The sequence below is a fragment of the Syngnathus scovelli genome, chromosome 15 (genome assembly GCF_024217435.2).
Source record: "Syngnathus scovelli strain Florida chromosome 15, RoL_Ssco_1.2, whole genome shotgun sequence".
NCBI classification, from domain to species: Eukaryota; Metazoa; Chordata; class Actinopteri; order Syngnathiformes; family Syngnathidae; genus Syngnathus; species Syngnathus scovelli.
The window spans coordinates 7,787,003-7,809,469 of NC_090861.1; the positions used below are offsets into that span (position 1 = coordinate 7,787,003).

At 42.3% G+C, this 22,467-nt stretch overlaps 1 protein-coding gene across 30 annotated transcripts in view; it reads right to left on the bottom strand.

The window, feature by feature from the left end:
• Window positions 1-22,467, bottom strand: part of snx19a (sorting nexin 19a) — a 48,649-nt gene that overhangs the window by 22,974 nt on the left and 3,208 nt on the right. For 5 of the 30 annotated variants that reach the window (XR_007486273.2, XR_007486271.2, XR_007486275.2 and 2 more), the window contains exons 1-2: window positions 5,618-7,024; window positions 3,685-3,748 (exon numbers count right to left, since the gene is read on the bottom strand). Coding sequence is in view for 22 of the 30 variants with exons in the window: in XM_049742319.2 (XP_049598276.1) it covers window positions 3,685-3,748; window positions 5,618-5,780 (227 nt within the window). In the remaining 8 variants the exon portion in view is untranslated. Of the gene's footprint in view, window positions 1-3,421; window positions 3,447-3,684; window positions 4,088-5,617; window positions 7,097-9,211; window positions 9,312-18,545; window positions 18,589-22,467 lie in introns of those variants that run through there. The other 25 variants (XR_007486277.2, XM_049742333.2, XM_049742338.2 and 22 more) reach the window with 20 other exon arrangements.

Sequence of the window (22,467 nt, forward strand, 5' to 3'; positions counted from 1 at the left end):
GTGTTGGCATTCAAAGCAGATCAGCCACGGAGCGTCTCTGAGGATTCAGCTACTGACCACACTCTCAGTGTTTCTGCCATGTGCAGTGCAAATAAACACCGAGGATTGAAATTCTACCGGAGTCTTTTACAATTTCTTCCCTCATCAAACAGGAGAAGGTGGACGCAAGCCCTGACGAACGCAGAACTGCTTCGTAAGGAGAAAAGGGTGAAAAGATGAAGGCAAAGGGCCCATGGGGGGGTGGGGGGTAAATGGGTTTTCCTTCAGGTCCACAATCACGTACAGGGGCCCCGTCTCATTTCTATGGCAACCTGGAGGCCATTATCATACTTTACCTTTATTAAGAAAGGACTAAGGTTGGCGGGGGGGGTCTAAGGAGGGCGGTCATTGTGGTGGATTTTCTCTCTTTACAGCAGGAATACGGAATGAGATTGAATGACTATGAAAGGAACTTTGCAACGGTGAAAGCAACTTACTGTAGAGCATAGAAATGTATTTCCTGTTCTAATATACATCCATGGAAAAGAATGAGAGCACCCTTCTTGTTTCTTCAGTTCCCTGTTCATTTTAAGATGCATTTGTTTGGATCGGTACATTGATGACAACAAAACCAGCTCGTCAGAATTCAATTCAATAGCTGATTGAGATTTTCAAAAGGTTTTCTAAATAACAACCAAAATCATTTCAACAGTTCTTACATAAATAGTTAAGGCCTTATAAAATACTGCTTTTAGGTATTCCATGTTTTTTTCTTTCTGTCAGTTCTGCGCTCGACACACTTTTAGTGGCACCAGACATTAAAATGAACAAAGAATTGAAAAAAAAATCATGGATGTCTCTTAATTCTTTCTTCGGTTCTCTAACATTTGCACTTTACAGTAATACCATGTACAACTGATGCTAGGCAACACATTTCCCTGACTGTTTCCACATTTGTCAGTTATAGCAACACACACACACAGACACAGACACACACACACACACACACACACACACACCCTCATTAAGATTTTTTTTGGGGGGGTACCCCTTTATGTTTAGTATGCAGATAGTTAGCTGGCACCGTCTGCTTGCCGCTGCTACAGCTAAATTGTGTGTACGTGGGTGTGCGTGTATGTGTGTGCGTGCATGCTGGGTTAGTGTGACAGTACATTAGCAAGCCAGAATCCATTCGCTCCGTCCCCAGAGAGACCAGCACGGCCATATTAACATTCTTCTCAGAAAGGCCACAGGATCTCCTCTCAATGCTGTCTGACTCCAAACAAAAGTTGTGTGTGTGTGTGTGTGTGTGTGTGTGTGCGTGTGTGTGTGTGTGTGTGTGTGCGTGTGCGCGTGAATGCGTGTGTGCGTGCATGCACACACGTATGCGTGACAGAGAGACAGTCTGGCGGTGTATGCAAGTGTATGTAAGATGAGGAGGAACAAACTGCAAGAGTAAAACGAGGGAAAGGGGCAAGAGTAGGAGGAGCTCATTGTATCATATATGTGCAGTATTACATGTGCCCATTACTATCCATCACATCTCTATAAGAGAAACAGCTATTCATTTTATTTATGTTTCTGACTTGGCTCATGTGTATTTAAATCACTCGATTTTTCCACCATCCGTAAAAACATAAGCACTGCTTTAGGTTAAAAAATGTTATTAGGAATTGACTAACAGCTTGTTTGCACATTTACTTATGTATCGTTTTCTATTTTTGCCTTTGAACTTCCATGAATGTGCTGTGCTGCTTTTAAACAAGCAGTAATATGAGAGAGGGTCTTGGTTAAATTTGATTATACAGTAACGAGCATCGCTGGTGCCTGTGTGCATCACTGTCACAAGCGGTGGGTAACAAGTGTAGACAATTGACTTCCTACGCATAACTCCAACATCTGGTCTTCATTATTCAGAGGCTGAAATTTCATGTGAAAACTGCACCTTGTCATGCAATCTTCCCGCTTTACTTGTTCTTATTCTTGGTTACGGCAAAGATGAAGCTAACGTGTTGGAATACAGAAATAAATGTTTACACAATTATAGTATTTTTCCCAATAATAATAATAATTGTAACAGTACATGGATTAAGATTCTTATTTCACATGCCTACTTCAGCATCAGTCTGCTTGCTGATAGGCTGGTGGATTTTTTTTTAATTGACATATGGCAGTTGTATTGGTCTGATCGCTATTGTTTCACAACCACTTGTTTGATCCGTTTTAAAACAACGCTTAATTTTCTCCGTAGCATACATTTATGGTGCCTATTATTGTTTTATTAAGAGAGCAGTGAATCATATTCATGTTCTGGTAAGGCTATGGTATAAATCTATCAATGTAAGGTGTTTCATTGATCAAATGTTGATTATGCTAAAGGCAGGATTTGATTTTCGAGTTTGTTTGAGCGCTGCAGAAGCGAGCGCTAACAAGATGGCGGCGGTCTGCAGCAGAAAGACCAGTGAGCTCTGTCCAGCGAGGGCAGTCCAGGAAAAAAAAAAAAACACTGAGCTGCTGATGGCACCCAGATGCCAAGTATCACAGTGATTTGAAGCATGTCCATTCCACAGGGCGGGGTGGACCCAATGGCGCCCTCCCTCCCTCACTGGCCACCACCTTCAACTAGAACACTCCTTTGCTCTGAACAATAGAATCGCTGCCTCCCAGACAGAGCTGCAACACTGCAGTGATAAGGGAGCAGGAAAAAGGGAAAGTGAGAGGAGGGAGGGGAGGTGCACATAAGGTAGAAACACCTGCCTCTACTTCTGCTGCAGCAGCCAAAAGCAGGCGACACATGCAGAAAGAAAGGACTGAGCCATCTGAGGGCATGTCAGGACGCCAACGCCGGTCGAGGGAGGATATGGCCGGCGGGCGGGACAGAATGCTAACATTCGCTTGTATGTCGCACCCACATATAACACACTTACTCATGTTGTCATAAATATGAACAAGTTCTCTCCGAGTGAAAATGTGGAAAACAATAGTGACTAGGGTTGGGCAATCCATTGAAATTGATTTCGATTTAAGCATCTCACCATCATAAAAACGTAAAAATGTTTTTGATTATTTCTCTGCAGGTTGGCTGGGAGAAATCGCTACTGCCTGATAGGAAGGAATGCTTGCTCTGCTGTGTCCCTGCACACACCCAAATATGGTTCCTGCCCTGTAACTACTGATTGTTGAGCCGTTTGCAGTTTTCAACAACGTGAGCAAGAGAGATTGTTTCCTTTTTATCTTTAATTTGAAGGTATTACTCCTCAGTGTAGAAGTGGACACAAACGTCAACAAGCTATTTTTGCGTCATTCTCATATTATGGCGATTCATACTCATTTGTCGAGAAAGCTTTTTGAATTTTCACCATAGGAATTTTACAGTCACAGTTTTGTGACAAAAAAAAAAGCTTTCTGGCTCAGGCAAGGGTTAGGTTTGTGTAAAACTCACCTTTTATGGGAAGACATTGCTGAAACAGTAAAAAAAAAAAAAAAAAAGATTTCTAACATGTTTACTTTGTCGTTAAGGACATTCTTCAGATTGTTTATCATCATTTGTTGGCATAGTGTACACAAGAGAGCTTGCAAATCAGATTTTATGTGAAAAGTCTGAAAACGCAAATGAGAACATTGACATTTCTTGATCAGAAATCTGAGCTGCCTAATTGTGTTTACGACATCATCAGAAGCCAGCCTTGAGACAGGATCACTTACCTGCTGGGGTTGTCGTGCTTCAAGGTTTCTTGTGGCTGCATCCTCACAGTGAATTTAAAAGAAGCTGTAGAATTAAAAGTTAATAAATAGGTTAAGTGGTGTGAGACAATATGGCATTACATAAAAGCCATCATTGTGTCACACACCTTTTTCAACCACCACAGTAAAGGAGTGGAAATGAAATGATCCCCACAGCACTGCTGTTCACTAAAAGATTGTGGCAAGATTAGTCCGAAACAAAAGAACGATTCCGAGAAAGGTGCTAATAGGAGAGCAGGAAATGAAGACAGTGAGATCACGGAGCAATCAGAGAAACAGACATTTGCCTCCAGACACATTTCAACACACAACAATGGTTTCAGGAGAACTGAGCACTGAGGCAACATTTCTCAATGTGCCCTGCTGGCTAGCTCCATTGAAAGAAAAAAAAAAAAAAAAAAGAAATGTGCTGCTTATGCGCTTGCCCAGTTGCACATGACACAATTTGACCAATGAGCAAAATCCCATTGTCAAATCACAGAAAACATGCACTTGTATTCTATTCAGGAACATTTCCTGTTCTGTGTTGTCCATATGAGAAATTGTTGGAGGTGGATTGCATTCAAAGATGGTCATTGTCATGAGGTCAAACACACACGTACTGAGCTTTAAGTGTCACGCTCTCAAAAGTACTTTGTGTTGCTCTCAAAATGAAACATAGAGCCACCCAAGAGTCATGAAGCTGCATTTGACAATATCTTTTAGATTTCTGTTTCCACAGGTTGTGTCTATACGATCTTTTTGGTGGGCTGGTGTTGCACATTACAGTGTGCAAGGCTGTTTGGGCAAATTCACAGAAAGGTTTTTGTGTCTAGCATTTGCCATATCACCGCACCGCACCCCGCGTGGACGATCCCTCCATCTTAGTCACGTGTCCTTCATAGCCACATTCCTCTATCCATCCCTCCCTCCTCCCATTCTCCTCCAGCCAGCACCCCACACGCTGTGCTTGCCTCTGGTTCCATAACCTAAATGAAACCGTGTTCTTTCATTTCGCCCGCTTCAATCTCTCACTGTGCGGCCGGCTCAAATTACCGTTCCCGGCCATCATCACGCCTTGCTTAATCAACGACGGCGTCCCGTCTTTGTTGCGCTTTGTGCCATTCCGCCATCTTTTTTTCCTTGGGTTTGTTTTACGATCAAAAGATGTGTGAGTGCCCCTCGCAGCTCCCAAGAACCCAACCCGTGCACATCACAGCAAAACGTCACAAGTTAGGGTCTCAGGGAATGAGAGAGGTACAGATTGCTCGTATCTGGCCCCGGTTATGGAAGATCATCTGCTGGATGGGTTTGACTGGAGCAAACAACGGCACTTCCCTTTCTCTGTCTTTGTGCTCTGCAACACAACCTTTTGCCACTCGAGCCCCATAGTAAGTTTTAGACCCAGATTATATGCTTGCGTTCATTAACAACGTGCACAATTCAATTTAATACCGAAGCTACAAACCGATAGAGGCGGTGAGTCGCAAGCCAACAAAAAGACAGCATGATTTTGAAACCAACAGCAAATGACTGCAGTCGCCGCTGAATCAAAGTCTGCCATCCACACCCAGACAGACATCGCTTATCACATGACATTCATGAGAACGGCTCCGCTTCTGCGCATTCAAGCTCCTGTGTGGCTGCAAAAGCTCAGAGCGAGCAGAGAACGGCATGGTGGGAAAACGCATAAAGCTTGTAAATGCGCGCTCGCAGGTGACAAGGACATGAGCAGCACGGATATAAATGATCTGCCAGGACAAAAAATAAAAAATAATGTGGGCTCATCATTATCAGTTCTTGCATTTGCGTAAAGTATCCAAAGCTTGTTAGGCCACAGAGCCTGCATGTGCTCTCACTTTCTGGAGCTCATTCAGACAGCAGGCTGTACGAGGAAGGATAGGAGACGACTCACCCGGTTGACTGCTGTCTCGATGGCTGCCGCAGTCATCTCTGTGAGCCTCTCCATCGCTCAATCCTCGCAGAGGGAGGAAGAGCATGTGGCCCGACAAAATGGAACCAAAGGCATCTATATGAGAAAAGGATGGCAAGAGAGAGAGAGAGCGAGAGAAAAACATTTTAGGAGCGCTTGTATGGGCGTTGTTGAAAATGGATGAGACGAGCACATGGAGCTGCTTTAGCAGATTGCTGCTGTCTCGCCGTCTGCTGCTCAGACATGCAGGACTGTACCATGTGCGGCCAGCCAGAGAGCGACGGCGAGAGCGGCGGAGAGAGCCACAGAGAGAGAGGCAAAGAACAATTACAAGGGTTACATTAGGTGAACGAGAAATAAAGTCAAGCGTATGTTTTGAGGAACCAGGGTAGAATTACCGCTTGTGTAAATGTACAAACTATGAGAGACTACAGACAACTAAATCTACTCTTATTATCAAACGAAAGAATTCCTACGTGATGCTTTGCGGTTCGCAAAGGCAAGCAGAAGGGAACAAAGACTACGTCAATGAATCCATGCAGCTATTGCAAATGCATGACAACTCATGAATAAGAGCCAGGAGAAATGAGGCAGCGAGGAGTCAAGAAATGCAAGTCTTTTGTACGCATGCCACTAAGTTGACAGCCGAAGCAAATGCAGGCAGAAAGGCGCTTCCTCGTACAAACAAGCCATTCAAATACACGTGGACGCACATCTGCCTTGAAAACAAACCCAATTTCTTCGCATATAAAAATGGAGAAAACTAACGACTGTTGCTGTCCATTGCTCCTCTCCTCTCTTCTCCTGTATGACAGCAGTTCTACTCTCGCACTTGCTGATGTTGCCCGGCTCTTCCGTCTTGCCATATCACACCTCCGTAGTTGGTTCCCTACCTTCAAAGACTACAAGCTCAAGTCCCTGAGATCGAGAAACTAGGGAGCCTCACCATGCCTCCTGCTGCATGGAGCATCAATACAGCCAAAGGAGAGAAGGGGAAGAAAAATAAATAACCTTTCATTTCCTCACAGCTGAAATCACTCAAGACTCAAAGGGTCTAATAAATGCAGCAAAGGAGCGATAAAGAGGGAGGGACAAAGAGAAAGACAGAACATCTAGAAATACCTCAGGAGACAAAAGAAAAACAGGATATATTTGTCTTACAACCCGTTCCTCTTGTCATATCAAATTTTAAAAAGAAATCTGAAATCTGAATCCTTCCCGGGTCGGCAAGTCCGTTTTGTATTCTGTTCCTGTCTGTCGCTCCCTCTGTGTGTGTGAGAGTGGGTGCCTATTACAGCATGTGTGGAGAAAAGGAGGGCGGGAACATGACGGGGAACTAAGGGAACACAACTAAGGGATGAAAGGAGGGCACAAAGGAGAGAAAACGTAAAAATGTGGAAAATTGTACTAGGGGGAACGTATAGCTGCAAGATGGAGCTGATGGTCTTAAACTGCGACACGATTAAGTGCCGTAAATCAGCAGCGAGGGCTCGTGAGGCAGACAACATGCAAGGAGAGCAAGACTAACGGGGAGAAGAGGGAATTCTGCCGTCAGGGGGGTCCTCTGACGGGCAACATTTAAGACCAAGATCAGTGACAGCATATGTGGTCCCACACATACACACCATTGGGACTTAAACGGGCATCCTAAGAGTGTAAATAGACTTTAATACGCAGTATTTAAAAATATCAGATCTCACTTCGGCTAGAGAGCAGTGTAGGTGTCATATTATATTACTTTTACAAATAGTTTTAAAATCTGTGGACATTCCGACTCATCTTGCCAGCCATACAACTAACTTTAGCATAACTACTATTTAACGAGTTATTAAAAATATGTACACAAAGAAGGAAGAGGTTGTGCAAGAAATTACAGTAGAGTCACGTTGACTGGAAGTGACTGCTGGCTGGCTAACAGTGCAAACAACTGCCCCGTACAGTGGGCCCCTGCTTCTTTCTAGCCCGAAGAACCCGACGACCCCCCCCCCCCCCCCCCCATTCATCCCTCCCCACCTTCATCGAACCCGGTGGCCTTGAGACAGAGAGCGAAGAGTTTAAGTGGAAACAGTCTTTCATCATCATAGCACTCCCTGGACAGCACATCTGCACACAGCAGCCCACCACGCTGTGACACATCCGTCTAAATGTCCACTACACAAGGGACTTGCTTTATTCTTTATATTTGTTTGGATAAAAAGCTTTTATAATGTTTGAATGTAATATGGAATTTGAAAAAAAAAAAAGTTGTGTCCGTTACTTGATACCATAGCTATCAAAGTGCACCAAGAAGCATCACAGTATTTATATACAAACCAAAATACTTCAGGTAATGTAACAAAGACAATAATAATAATAATAATAAAAAATTGTTTCTGGAAACAAGATGAGATTCGGGCAAAAGTTTGGAATGGAAACAATTCGGTTCATTGCATATACGCGGGTGCCAAGACATTACATTCAAGTCCTTTCAACACACACACGTTGGGTAAATTTACGGCTAAATACGCTAACACAATAAAGTGACTAATCTAAATACAGTGTGTAAAAATAATCAGTGTGAAGAGAGTTGGTTCCTCAGGGAAAGCTAGGAGGCTGTACAGTTATCTCCTGTGGTGTCACTCTGAACTATACAACCTACTACCTCACCCTGCGGATGGACCACTCAAGTCAACAGCAGGAAGGAGACTTTGCAGCAGAAATAGTTCACCTTAAATGATTTCTTGCGGTTTGATTGAAATGAGAAAAATATAAATGTAAGCTTTAAATAAATTCAGAGTGATATTTTGCTACGTCGATCTAGTGCCCTAATTGAAGTAAATCTTCCTTGCATTACCATGAATTGGCGTGTGAGCTCTGAGTGGATACAAAGGGACACGTGGTGATTTAGAAACAATGCTGCTAGGCCAACACTCAAGGTCAACATGCTTTTAGACAGTTGCTGGGCAGGTGTTGCTTCTGCCAAGGAGACACGTACCTGTAGATACGAGCTTGTGCAGCCTGTCACCACAAGTTCGGATCTACGGGTTTGTGGCAGCTGGCATTACCACTTCAGGAACACGAGAAAACACGAAGAACAATTCTTGAATCCGGCAACTGTGAATGTGGTTTGGTTCAGTTCCTTTGCGGTCAGCAATTACGTTTTAGAGGGGAATATTATTCTGTAAAAATATTGTTTGTATGAAAAGAAAAGTCTCAATCATCTGAAAACCGGGATTAAAGTAAATAAGCATATTGATTTCACAAGAGTTGTTAAAATTACCTTGAACACTTAAAATGTTTTAAATATTTCATCGCTGGATCTCTCACATAATAGGACTAAAAAAAGAAAAAGACCGAAAATGTAATAAATACACTAGCAGTGCGGAACAAAGCTTAAATAAATTTTAAAATTTATAGAAACCATTAAAAATCAACCAATAAAAATTAATCTCTGTATCTGTACTGGCAAAATGTATCTTGCCTTTACTAGCTGGTATAAATTGTGAATCGATCTGGAAAAAAAATGCGTGGACAGAAAAGCACCCTCTGCGGCGCACAACAGGCTGAGCCGGACAGACGCGAGGATTGCAAACATACCAAGAAGGGAGCAGGCTGGACACTGACGCTCAAACATCCTCAAATGGACTCCGGCTTTGACATTTGCTGCAGGCCAGCGCTTTAGCCAAAATCAACAGGTCTGGAAGAAAACAACAGATTGTCACAATTAGACAGAAGCAAAAAGTCTTACGTTCACAGACACAAGAGCACTGCGTCTAAAACTTTGTAAGACCTGGAATTCAAACACACGAGCTGTCGAAACATTTGAGTCAAAGCATCAAAATCAACTGCCATACAACACGCAAAAGTAAGAAGCCGGCATCCCCTTTTATCTTTGATACGCCCTCCTAAACAAATCTTCAGTCTCCATTGTCCATGCTACAAAATCCTCAATTTGTTTTTTTAAACAAAAAAAAAAACAAAAAGGTACGGCGAGAAGGAAATGGCAAATGGTTGAAAGCGGTAAGATATGGATGAGGAGGAGTCGCAGAGCTGGCCACAGAGAAAGTGGAATTTGTGACTAGGCAAAGGGTGGTGGTGTTTTTTTTTTTTTTTTTGGTGCCTCATTTTGCATGGCTCTTTGAGATCCCAGCAGGATTCTTGGCTGCAGCTCCGTCTCTCCTTAGTGCAGCAAAAATGAGATGTATTCCTTTGTCTTTAAGAAGGAAAATACTGACGATACTTAAATTAAGAGATGAGACGGACAGCGAGGCATCTAAGCGCCACTGAGCAGAAGCAACAAAACAAAATGGAAATGAAATAAAAAAATTAAAAGGTGGAAAAATGTTTTTTCTTACTAACATTCTCTCCCAAGTAGGAGCTGCAAAATGTGCCTCCCTTACTACTACTAAAGCGGCAAAAGCAGCAGCCAAAGCCTTTCTACGCCAAATCTACGCCACGTAGTGAGAGAAGGAGAAGCAAAGACTTTTTTCCTCTCTCCAAAATGGCTGAGGGCCGGGCGAAAAGCAGCTCTGAGCATATGAGAGCAAGAGCCGTGCTCCCCGTCCCACATCGGGGAGGGCTGGGCGATTCAACCGGAATCCCTCGCCGGCTTTCCTTTCCTTGCCCAAAATCTTTGTCCCATTCACACCGGACTAAGCGTGGGTCGCCAGGCCAAAAGAAATGCTGCAAGGAGGATTCATCGACATTCATATTTGTCCGCCATAAGCAAGATCCTACCACCTCAAGTCTCTTTCAAAGCTCTGTGCTTCATTTTTTATTGTTAATCGTCTGCTGAACGTCTGAAAGGACGTGACTATATAAGGAAGAGTGTGACAAAGATATTCAGCACAACAATGACAGCGTTAGATTTTCACGGCTGCTAAAGCTAGAGTGAGCACCTTAAGCTTACATTCACTTGGTAAAAAGAACATTGACATCAATACTCACGTCATCATTTCACCACAAGCATTTTAGTCAATAATTCCCAAAAGTCTAGTTCATACACTACAGTACTCCCCTGTATGATCCATATAAGGTTTTGAAATGTTAAGAAACAAAGAACTGAACAAGACATGAAGTGTCCCGCATCCCGGTTTAGCCCCAGCGCGACAATGAGCTGCTGTCTGCTCCGAGGTCACCCCTTGAATCTAAATGAACAGATTTGACTTTCAGGATATTGCCAAAAAGTGTCAGAGTGGCGGCACCAACAAGGGCCTCTCCAAAACAGAAGGTTGAAGAGAACACAACCATTCACGTAGCCATAACCCCAATCCTTAAAGCCACTCTCAGAGCCTGGGAAAGAGGCAACAAGAAGAACGGCTGAACAAAAGACCACATTTTTAGTGCCAATAACATCAAGAGAAAAAAACAACAACTAATAAGTAATATTAATTTACTACTACTACTACACAATGTGAACTAGATGACAGTAAGAATTCTGAAAGTAACACCAGATGCATTATCGTAAAATACTGTTGAGCCTATTAATGAAAGGTCAAATGCGTGTGCTACGATCTGGTAGTCCTAGCACAACCAAGATTCTGCTGTCCACTGGAAAGCCAGCACAATGATGAGTCAACCATGACCTGTGAGTCACCATCTAAATTTGTGCTATGGAAACCAAAAAGAGTCTAGTCATTACCCTGTGAAGGAACCTTAAAGTTAGTCCAAAAACGTGTCCTTGTCCTCCATGGTTGTCTCCTAATTGCCTCTGGGCCCGAAGCATTTATTAAAATAATATCAGAATACTTTTTGGAAAACAGTAATTAGCAGCAGAATTTAGCACCCCGGGGGGCAGGCATAGTTGTGGCTCAGTCCAATTATTTGGATATATCAGTTCAAACATGAGATAACCGCCTACGGTCCAGCCTGCCATTGTTTGGTGCTGCCCGCACAATCGAGTGAAACCACTGAAACCACATCAATAGCACTGCTGCATTGGAAATTGTCGTCTATGGGTAATTGTAATCAAAAATCAATGCTAAGATCAAGAGTCTAATAATAGGGAGAGTCACATTAACCTTGAGTCAAACGATTCATTATAACTGATCACAGCATTAAACCCCAAACAAGCCTGTGTAACTCGTGTCCCAAAGAGCAAGTTGTAGACTTTTGAATAAATTTCTAGCCACATGAAAATGCAACCGTAGGCTGCCAAGCACATGCCAAAAGAACACGTGGTGCTATTTTAGGCAATAAGCCTGAGCAAAAGTCATTCCTGGAAAAAGGCACAGTCATAAGCAAAGAGTGGTAGTCAATTGGATAAGGCTCTTGATTGTCAATTTTTGTAGATGTGAAGAGCCCTTTGAGACTTGCTTGTGATTTAGGGCTATATAAATAAACTTGACTTGACATTACTTAAAAATATTATTATTATATTACCCCATGATATCATGAGAAAACAGCTCACAAAGTGAAAGCATACAAAAGGGAAGGTAGAAGTGTTGCAAAATGAAAGCCCAAGATTTTACAAATAGCTGTTTTGAGTTACCTCAAATTGTGTTAGCGCTGATGAAATGCCAAATTAAATTGGCAAGCTTGAAATGTGCGGTCACATTTATCCAGTGGGGCAAACATGCAATTGTTTATGAGCTCTGTATATGCGCTTATAAATTCGATGGGCAAAATGTGCTTCAACGATAGCAAGCAATAATTGGAGTGATTTTAGAATACATCTGCATCTGAAATAGGCATTAGTTTGCATTCATGAATTAGAAAAAGGTCCCATACAGTTTTAGGGGTGTTTGCAGTGAACTTGACAGAGGGCTCTGTTTAAGTATTCAGTGTAGGAGGCCAGTGGGTAAATAGTTTTGTAATATCTTGCGCAACAGAGGGAATACATAAAGCCTGCATTGAGCTAGAAAAAGTACCAGGAAGGGAGCAGTAGTATTTATTATTGCAAGTTCTCGATCAAATATCTGGTTTCTTTTTGGTACCTCTGCAGGCTTTCATCTCACCTATCTTTTGCACTTGCTTGTCCCATTCGCTTGCCTCCTCTCACTAGCCTTCTCAAATATTCTGCTCACGTCCAACTGCGGCAGCATTTCTCCAGTCCTCCCATTAATCCACACCACAGACATCTTGGTCCACTGTCTTGTCTCTACAAGTCTGGACCATTTTGACAGAGATTGATCACCTCTGGCAATACGATGAATACCTCATATGCTAAATCCATCTAGATAATGCAAATTAGGGGGAAAAAAAAGTTTACAGTCAAAGCTTACAATATAAACAGTACCCAGACAGCAATTCAACCTGCATGGTTCAATGCTGTTCCACAATTTTGACGATTCAATTAAAAAAGAAAAAAGCATTTCAGTTTTTCATCAGTATTTATCAGTCACTAATTACAATACAAGAAACAGCCACTTCTTTGTTTTGTATATGAGAAAATCTCACACAATGCATTCGCTCTCAACTCTTTAAGTTTAGTTTATAACCACAAGTGTGTAATCACTTTCTAACACTCTATCTTTACCTATTAACACCCAGCAGGATATCCTTATTAAATGTTGGTACGCTCCAGAAACAGGTAAGCGGACCATAAATTCTCACTGTGAGAGGACTTGCCTTCGCTTCAAGAACGCAGCCGTGATCAAAAAACAAACATCAATAAACAATTCCAAAACATACATAACAAAGGCAGAGAACGTATGTCAACAAAAACACAAAGTCAATCTACTTGCTCCAACGTTTTGTCTACCAGACTGCAGACGGAACATAACCAAAACAATACTTCTAGCCGGTCAAATTAGATATCGCCTCACATTTATATCCTCACCATTTTGCGATTTGTACTCTGTAATAGTGATTAAGGTAAAAAGAAAAAAGAAATTCAACAGTGCTTTGAAATTGCTCATAAGGCCTTATCAGCCACCCTCTGCATTTACAATCCCTTTGGCCCTCCACTCCTGCCATTTCAAACCTTTATTTCCCTGCCTCCTCTCCCCCTCTCTAATTCATTCACTTAATTTTGAACTCTGCATTGGTAGACGGGCAAAGAGGGTAGCTCCATGGTTACCTGGCACCAGGCCATCTCATTACACCGCCAATTGATTCTGGCCTGCCGCCATGTCCGCTGCCTCACCCCCACCCCGCCACGCCACACCATCTCTGCATCCCACAGTGTCTGCAGCACAGGGGGATTTCGACACACAGGAAGGGAAGAAGCAAAACCGCTTTACAAAAAGCTCATCCGATACTCGTGTATGGTTACAACTCCATGTGACAGAGAAAATATCCTGAAAGCTTTATCATTTGGACTTCATTCAGTTAAAATTCTAACTATTGCTCCAACACCAGCTACCAACAGCAAATCTTATCATGTAAGGAAAGGCATAATCATATTCAGATTTCAAATGCACAGTGCGTGAATAAAGAATAAATGGAAAGAGAATGGGATACATTGAGCAAATACCATTCGTTTTAATTTCCATAAATGAGACCGAGACAAGGTTCATAGCAGTTTCTAACCAAACAAAAATCCTTATACGGTATTCCTCACGTCTCTGTTACAAATAATCTTGTGCAACTTGGAGCCAAAGTCTCGCTCAGATGTCTGGATCAATGTCTAATGAGTCATGTCGCCCATGGAGACTCGGGCAGTAAGTGCAGGGCAGCTTCGCTACTCTTAGCGGCGAGCATCTGTCTAGGTGACTCAAAGTGGTACAGTAGCTGCCTACTCCGTCTGCCACAGCTGACAGATGCTGGGGTCACGGCCTCGAGTCCACAGGGAATTTTAGAGGATCAAGAGTCAAAGAGAACATCAAGCCATACGACAAGAATGTCTACGGGCTTTTTAATATCATCTCTATCTCTTCATATATCAATGAGAAAGACAGGCTAGGGTAGCTGTGCAAGCTTGGGACGTACTTTCAACCTGCAGGCTGTGCTCGACCTCTTTTATTGGGGGTATACACAGAATTTTGTACAAAACACAAAAATGGATGAAGCAAAACAATCAATGTCGCAGTGGATATTTTTATCTTACATGATAATGTATTGTGAAAAAAAAAGATAATATACATTTTTGGGTAAGTCGCCTATAAACTGTAATATTTGACATTTTTATATTTCAACTAAATTGAACTTGAATGACAAAAATCGAATGACAATATTGTCTTTTTTATAAATGATTCCTCTGTACAAAAATGACAAACACGATTGTAAAATGTTGATATAAATGACAAAAATGCAGTGACTGCTTGTGTGTTTCAGAGTGCAGATCAACATTTACAAACCATAACCAATGTATCTAAATCTGAATGGTAAGATCTTTTATCACATTATGTTTCACGGCTATCTAACATCATATTTGTTGCTGCAGCACTGTAAGTTGATAACTATACACATAAACATTTCTAATATATATATTTTTTTAAATGGTGCTTCCCTAACCATCAATGGTCTACAAAAGGCAATAAAGACATTTTCAAAAGCGCTCGGTCTTTGGATCCGTTTGCTGTACATGCGCATGGGTTGTTTAAGGACACAGTGAACTAAATGCAGGGAAGGGGCCAAGCATGGGGAGCAAAGACAGGATGGCCAAGTGGAAGAATTTTCATGGAATCCAAAGCGCCAGAGCCGTCATGCCAGCGAGGGCGGGGGGGAGCCCTGGAAGAAGGGCAGTGGATTGGCTGATCCTAAACAGAGTGGGAGGAGCTTGTTGCCCAAGAGGAGAGATGCTTTGTAGGTGCTGTCGACTCATACACTATGACAAAATACAGAGCAAAGATGAGCGCTGTCTTCTTTTTATTGGCTGACAAAATCAATGCTAGTTGTACAACCTGAGCTTCTACCTCATCCCAATTTGAAATACGCCCTCCACTCCCAGGGAATGAGAACAGCCACAAGGACTCTCTCCTGTTGCCCCCCTCCTATTCTACAGCACCCACTCCACCCCTTGTTACCTTGTCCCCCCTCCTCTCCAACGTCTGTCCCTCTCCTGTTGCTCCCCTTTCTGTGTGAGTGTGTCTGGGTCCTGCAGGAGAGGCTTTGTCTGTGAACACTGGAGCCCAGACAAGCTCACAGGGGCCAGATCCATGAATACCCACACTGTTAGAGCCGCTCTTTCACTTCACACCACTTTCTCTACTGGAATGCCTGGGCACTGAGGTAAGACACACACAACACACAAATACACACACATGCTAGACACAAACTGAGTGAGTCATGCAGTGATGAAAAGCCAGTGTTTTGTGTGTGAACCCTCTCACCCTGGACTCACATCCTGAGATCCTTTCTCCTCCATCAGTCCCTGCCAAGTTCTCCCTCTAATTAAAGATTATTTGGTCCTATAGTGCTGGCCCAATCTCCCCCAGACCATGCCTCATCTCCACTGCGTAGAGGTTCCAATAAAAGTAGAGCCTCCGTGGAATGTGAGTGACTGCGGTCATAAAACAACTTCTCAGGGTTGTTAATTGTGTAGTGTCAAGAGCCATGCTAGCTGTACAGCTGACACAACCAAAGAGCCCTCAAATACGAGATCCTGAACATTGACGTTTCTACTTATTTACGTGACACAAAATTGAGCAAAACAAGCAAGCAGAATGTGTTTCCTCCACAGAAACATGGCTTACAGTTGACTATGGCCTTTCTCTGTCGGTAATGGAGATTAGAGTACACTGCATTTTCTTTCCATGAATTTGGATTGGAAAAGAAACAGCGAGAGTGGAAAGACTCCCTTCAGAGACATGTGGGTGATGTAATAGACACTGGGCCTTTATAGCATCTCGTCTGTGCTCACTCGTTTGAATCTCAACAATTTTGGAGCGAGAACTTGCGTCACTTGGACATTTTAGTAAACAAATTAGTTTGGAAAATACCAAATATGACACAAACATTAGCAGACTGTTCCTGTTGTCTCCTGTGGAGGCGGATCAAGCCAGTCAATGATCTGTGTCCACGAGATGCCACTAATTAGAATGAAAGAATGAGGAACAACCAAGTGGCCATTAACTTTCTCAACTTGCCCTTCTCGGGCAATAATTGTTCAATGACCGCAAGCTCAACTCAACTAAGAACGGTGTCACCAACATTAGACTGCAAGTTCAACCATTTTTCATAGGGCCTTAAAGGTTAACAACTAGTTATTGGTATTTAGGAATAAACAGGATATGTAACCGGAGTACCAATGTGATCTTGTCAGGTGGTATAACGCTCTGGCTTGCAAATTGTATTTAGTACGGATAAACAAGACTTAACTCTCTAACTCATTCAATTATAGCACTTTGCCGCGTCATCTACCTGTCTCCATTCCTAATTGGCCTGCAGGTAGGTCATGGAGAAAAAAATAGTTTGAAGGATTACTCAGCAAATATTTAATCAATGCAACGAGTGTGTGTGTGTGTGTGTGTTTGTGTATATTTGTCTAAAATGTTGAGTATATTTGTCGAAAGGCCTTCGAGCTCACTATGACTTAGTGCCCCTTTTCTAAACTAGTACTTATTAGAATAACCTCATCCAAGTTATTAAAAGAGAGAGATAAGAGAGGGAAAATGGGGGTGGAGAGAGAGAGAGAGAGAGAGAGAGAGAGAGAGAGAGAGAGAGACAGAGACAGAGACAGAGAGAGAGAGAGAGAGAGAGAGAGAGAGGGAGAGGGAGAGGGAGAGGGAGAGGGAGAGGGAGAGGGAGAGGGAGAGGGAGAGGGAGAGGGAGAGGGAGAGAGAGAGAGAGAGAGAGAGGGAGAGAGAGAGAGAGAGAGAGAGAGAGAGAGAGAGAGAGAGAGAGAGAGAGAGAGAGAGAGAGAGAGAGAGAGAGAGATATGCAGGGTGCATGTCAACACCACCCCATTCTGGTTTCCTGCACTATTGTGTCTGTGTTTATATGACTCCGTTGCACTTTCACTTGTGGTGAGGATATGAAACAACTTTGTCATTTGATCACAACACCCAGCCTGATTTAAACATCTCTGCATAAGTTATGGAACAGTGAGCCCACTGCTGCAGTAGATTGGGCGTGTGCACGTGTATTGGGTGTTGGCTGGTAATAATCCTAAAGGGGCCATAGAAAATAGCATTTTTATTTATTTATTTATTTATTTATTTATTGTTTTTCATGGCAACGAAATGATGGGGGGCAGCATTTTTTTTTTTAAGATTTGGTATCTTATTCGTTTTTGCATATACAAGCGACTGTAAATGTGTTAAAAGTAGAGAATAATTATCTCACTGGATGCATTCTTACTGTAAGCCTTTTCATTTTCAACTCTGCTCTTGTTTCTTTTTTTTTACAACTGCTGCTGTCTTTGCTGCAGTGCGCTGTGATTGGCTGAATATGTGAATCAAGTCACTTCAGTGCTGTCAGGATACAAAGTATTATTGGCTAATGCTCCTCCTCCACCCCCACCCCTGCCCCTGCCCCTGCCAGATCCCCACATCTATCAGGCATGCAAATGAATGCATCAGGTGGGGCTGCTTTCCTAAAGCGGCAGAGAAGGGGTGGGGGTGAGGCACCCTGGCCCACCCAAGTTATCGTATCCTCAGTTTGAGGACAGTGGAGCAAATATATTAGCTTCTTAATCCCCATGCTGTATTTTCACTCACAGAGGGGCCAGAGAAAGGACGGCTGGAAGAGTCCAGCCACCTGCGTAGAGCGCACCTATAAAAGCAACACCACTAAACTAGGTCAAATGTGGAGGAAAAAAAAGTGCTGAAGTGTGGCTTGAGTTTTTAAAAAATGCTGTTCATCTCACATAGACCTCATAGTGACACTGTGTTAAAAATATGTGGGTCAGGTCCATGATCTCCCTTCATACGCTCTGAGTAAAAATAACACAAACACAACACGGACAAAATAAAACCTACGATACAGTGAAGCAAAGCACCAAATTGGACTAATGCAAGATGACGGTAGTGTAAAAATAACACCAAAGGTGTTGGGATGATCTCCACCGACAGTGGAGCCCAAGAAATTATGCTTGGTCTGAACTCACCAGTGTGAAAATGGCTGCTGCTCTTGATCCACTACAGAGCCACCTATGCACAAGAGAAAAATCAAAACATAACTATTCTGTAACCTGAGAAACGTATTTTATGTCAATGTCATCAAACAAAGGCTGAAAAGTGTAATGCGAGGAATGTATTGACATTGATATGGAGATTTTGAATCTGAGTGTCTGTTTAGCAGATTGAGGTCGACATTTGAGTGTTACATAAGCAGCTATATGGCCCTGTTTAACAGAATTACATCTGAGATTGCAGTTCAGCCAGAAGTCACAATGCTGAAAGACAGGCTGATGCAGACGTCTGCAATGCCTTCTGGCATGACTCCGAGTTTTCTTATAAGACTAATTATGATTCACGCTTTAGACCTTCACTTTGGCCTCTCCCTTTGCATGACCAGTGCTTCCAGCATTTGTTCAAATTTCCTTTAGTCCTGCACTCAAAACACTTTCAATTCCTCATTTCACGTACATGTGACAGATGATCAGATACACAATAAAAGACGGAATGATAGCTAGCTGACCGAATGATCTTTGTCCATCTCTGCTCCTTGGATTAAAATTTCATTGATTTGGGATTGACACTTTTTCTTCTTTTTTTTTTTTTTTAATCGCCCCTTTCTCTGGAAGGGTGGGATGTCTGAATTGGTTGCTATGGCACCAGACAGCTCTTCATTTCCTCAGACAACAACTAACTGTGATTGTTGTCTTTGTATTTGCAAGCGCGTTCACAAGAGCAATGGAACCACGTGTGAAGCTCCCCGAGGTTGGTTTGATGTAGTGCAGAAAAGCCATTATGATCACAACATACGTCTAAATTGCTGAAATCACCGCTGATGAGATCTAACCGGTATCATATCACTGAGGGAAATTGGGGGCAATGTTTGAATAAAAAATATTTTTCAGTCATTCACGAGATGTGTGTAAGCAAGAAGGCATGGATTTCATAGTGTCAGATTACTCTATGATGCCAGTTACTTTTTTTTCTTGAGGCCTCGTCACAGTGGAATGAGTCAGTATGGTCTCAAGCCGCATGCAATGTATGCTGCACTCATCCATTTTGACCCGGGAGTCTTTCGCCAACTAAACTCCAGCAGAGGGCAGTGTCTGGTTTTATCTCAGAGACGTAAAAAGGTTGTAAAAATAATAATATTAATAAAACCATATTTGTAAATCCACCCAATAAAATATTTTCATACAAAAATTCCACTAAGTTTTAAATGACAAAAGTATCAACGTAAAAAAAAACTCAACTAATAACAACCTTTATAAAAAATGCTGTACCTGGGAAAAAAACAGGCATGCTTTGTTTGCAAACAAACATTTTCTATAAATCACAATTCATAGTGCAGCCATCACCAGTTAAAGTAAAGAAACAGCAACAGGACTTCTGCTCATTCCTGAGCGTCTCAGTTAGAAATAAATATAAACTTCTCACCTTTGTATTGTTAGAAAAAGTGACATTTGCCATCAAATGATGAGGAAAACCTTTGCCAATCTATTGCAATACAGCAGTCCTGTTATTCTCTAGCTCGAAAGATGAGATGCACCTGAGAGAAATTTGAAATGACAAATGTCAAAATGTTTTCCAAATTCAAAAGAATGTACATTTAGGCACTGTCGAAACTAAGCTGCTCCTCTGACAGGTGGGCGGGTAAAATAAGACAGCACTTTAGCACTTGTCCATGTGTTTAGGTACTATACTGTACAAGAGCTTATATGTGAAGCTACCGGCGTTGGGTGAAAGAGGTGAGTTTTTTTTTTTTTTTTTCCACCCTGAGGGGCCTCAAGCTGGGGCAGGGTTGGGTGGAGCTTCAGCGAGAAGCTGCATGGGGGCGGGCTGTTTCGCCTGAACTCGCTGCACTATAAGAGCACTCGGGGAGCGAGGTCACAGAGTCCAGCATTCCTCTGGAGCGCTGTCTGTTTACACGACTGCTGCTGCTGAGCCTGGGGGAGGTGGCAGCACCGCATAGCTACTCACTCAGATAGCAGCTCAGTCACTTGCGTTCATCCAGTGGCAATCAGTTGTTTAATATACTCTCCTTTGCATCATTCGGAATTTTCTGCAGACGCGTTTCTGCATTGCATGTTCGGTCTGTGAGGAGCAAGCCAAAGCAGGACTGTGGTGTCCGTGTGAAAATATATTAGAGAAAGAACGAGTGAATCAAACCGGCACAAAAAGGTCGTCGGATTAGTTTTGCAGAACCGATTTTGGCAGACATTTGACTAGCGCCTCTGTGCTGCTGCTGCTTTCCGAGCTGAGAAGCCAGATGGTCAGCTCTTGGGGAGCACAACAGAGATGGGGAGTGACACCCAAGCCCTGGAGAAACACTACACTGACTGTACTGCGGACTGGGGAGTGGGGCTATGAGCGTCAAAGGCGCCATTGTTACACATACCAGCGTGGTTTCACGTGCAGCGCATGATTCTCACTACAGGTCTGAAGTAAAGCCCGGCCTGACCTTAACTGTCCGAACGATGTGGCTGCAGGTTAAATTGTAACCGTGTCCGTGTTTTCTCAGGAAAGTGTGTTTATCTAGAGGACCAACGTGGGGGCCCTTTTGTTTAACTAAGTAGCGAGGCTAGTCCTAAAAGTAAAGCTCTGTGCAAGGCGCAGGAACCAGGTGGCCCTTCTGTATTTCATTTACTACACGTTGGGTACAATAAGGGTGAGAGTATGTTTGCTCAAATATTTGTTTGCTTGTCTAACTACAATGTGTGAGTGTGAAGCAGTGGCTGAGATAACAACGAGGCTGTACATACAATATTTCCCTACTTCTGCTGCTTAACAAAAGTTTGAATTTACAGAAGGAAGACCTCAAGAGTCTATTATAAGTCCTCTCTGTTGGAATAAATACTGCTTTCTATTTATATGAGTTATTTTTCCTCTCATGAATGTAACAGCAGTTAACACATTTCATTATAATCAATTCAAATCCGTATTAAAACATCTACAGTGAAGTAGTTTTGTAAAAGAGTTGACAAATTCTTTGGTTTTGATATTTGCATGTCAGAACAAATGCCATTTTGAGTTGAAAAACTGAATTATTTCAATAGTTCTAAAACAACTTGTGTGAAAATAAAATAAATGAGATCATCTTGTGATTGTACAAGTCAATTAAGCTCTGCAACAAGTTTTATGAAAAATAACAATAATCATTCATTATCTAGAATCAACTTATGCTGGAGCCTATCCCAGCTGCCTTTCAGCACAAAGCAAACCTCACCCTGGACTGGTCACAATTATAAAAATATGACTCACGTTACTTAAGATACAGAACTGCATTTTTTTGCTTTCAGATGATTTCATCATATTCACAAAATTTCAGAGCTGGGTGTTGGCGATTGTTAAACAAAATCCCAACAGCTTTTTGCTTTCAGTGGTACACAATCATGTATAAAAATCTTGAAGCAATGACAAGTTTCCTATTTCACAACTTCACTGATTGAAATGAATGCTTGCACGAACAAACCAACCGCAAAACAAACACGGACGTATCGTTTCATTCACTCTTCCTCAATGCCAGCACATTGTTGAAAAAGGAACGGGCCAAACTGTGGTTCGTGATTTACATATATCTGTCTCTCACAAATTGAGCAGACAAGTTACAGCTGCAATTCAATTGGGAAGTGGGAGGAAGTTTGGAGGAAAATTGGAGATCCTTATGTCTTTATGTTTGAAAAGTGGTTGTATACGTAAAGCAAGCACAGTAAGCAGAGTGATGGAAAAATGATTATACAAAGCAAAGCAAAAACAAATATTATTGGTATGTTGCATTGACAGGAATATAAACAGGAAAGGTAAGCTTGTCATTGCTGAAGAAACAAGGACAAAGACCAGAAATAAAAGTTACAAATCACAAGAAAAGACCCGCCAACAAAAAGACAATAAGTGATTTTCCATGATGGAGTT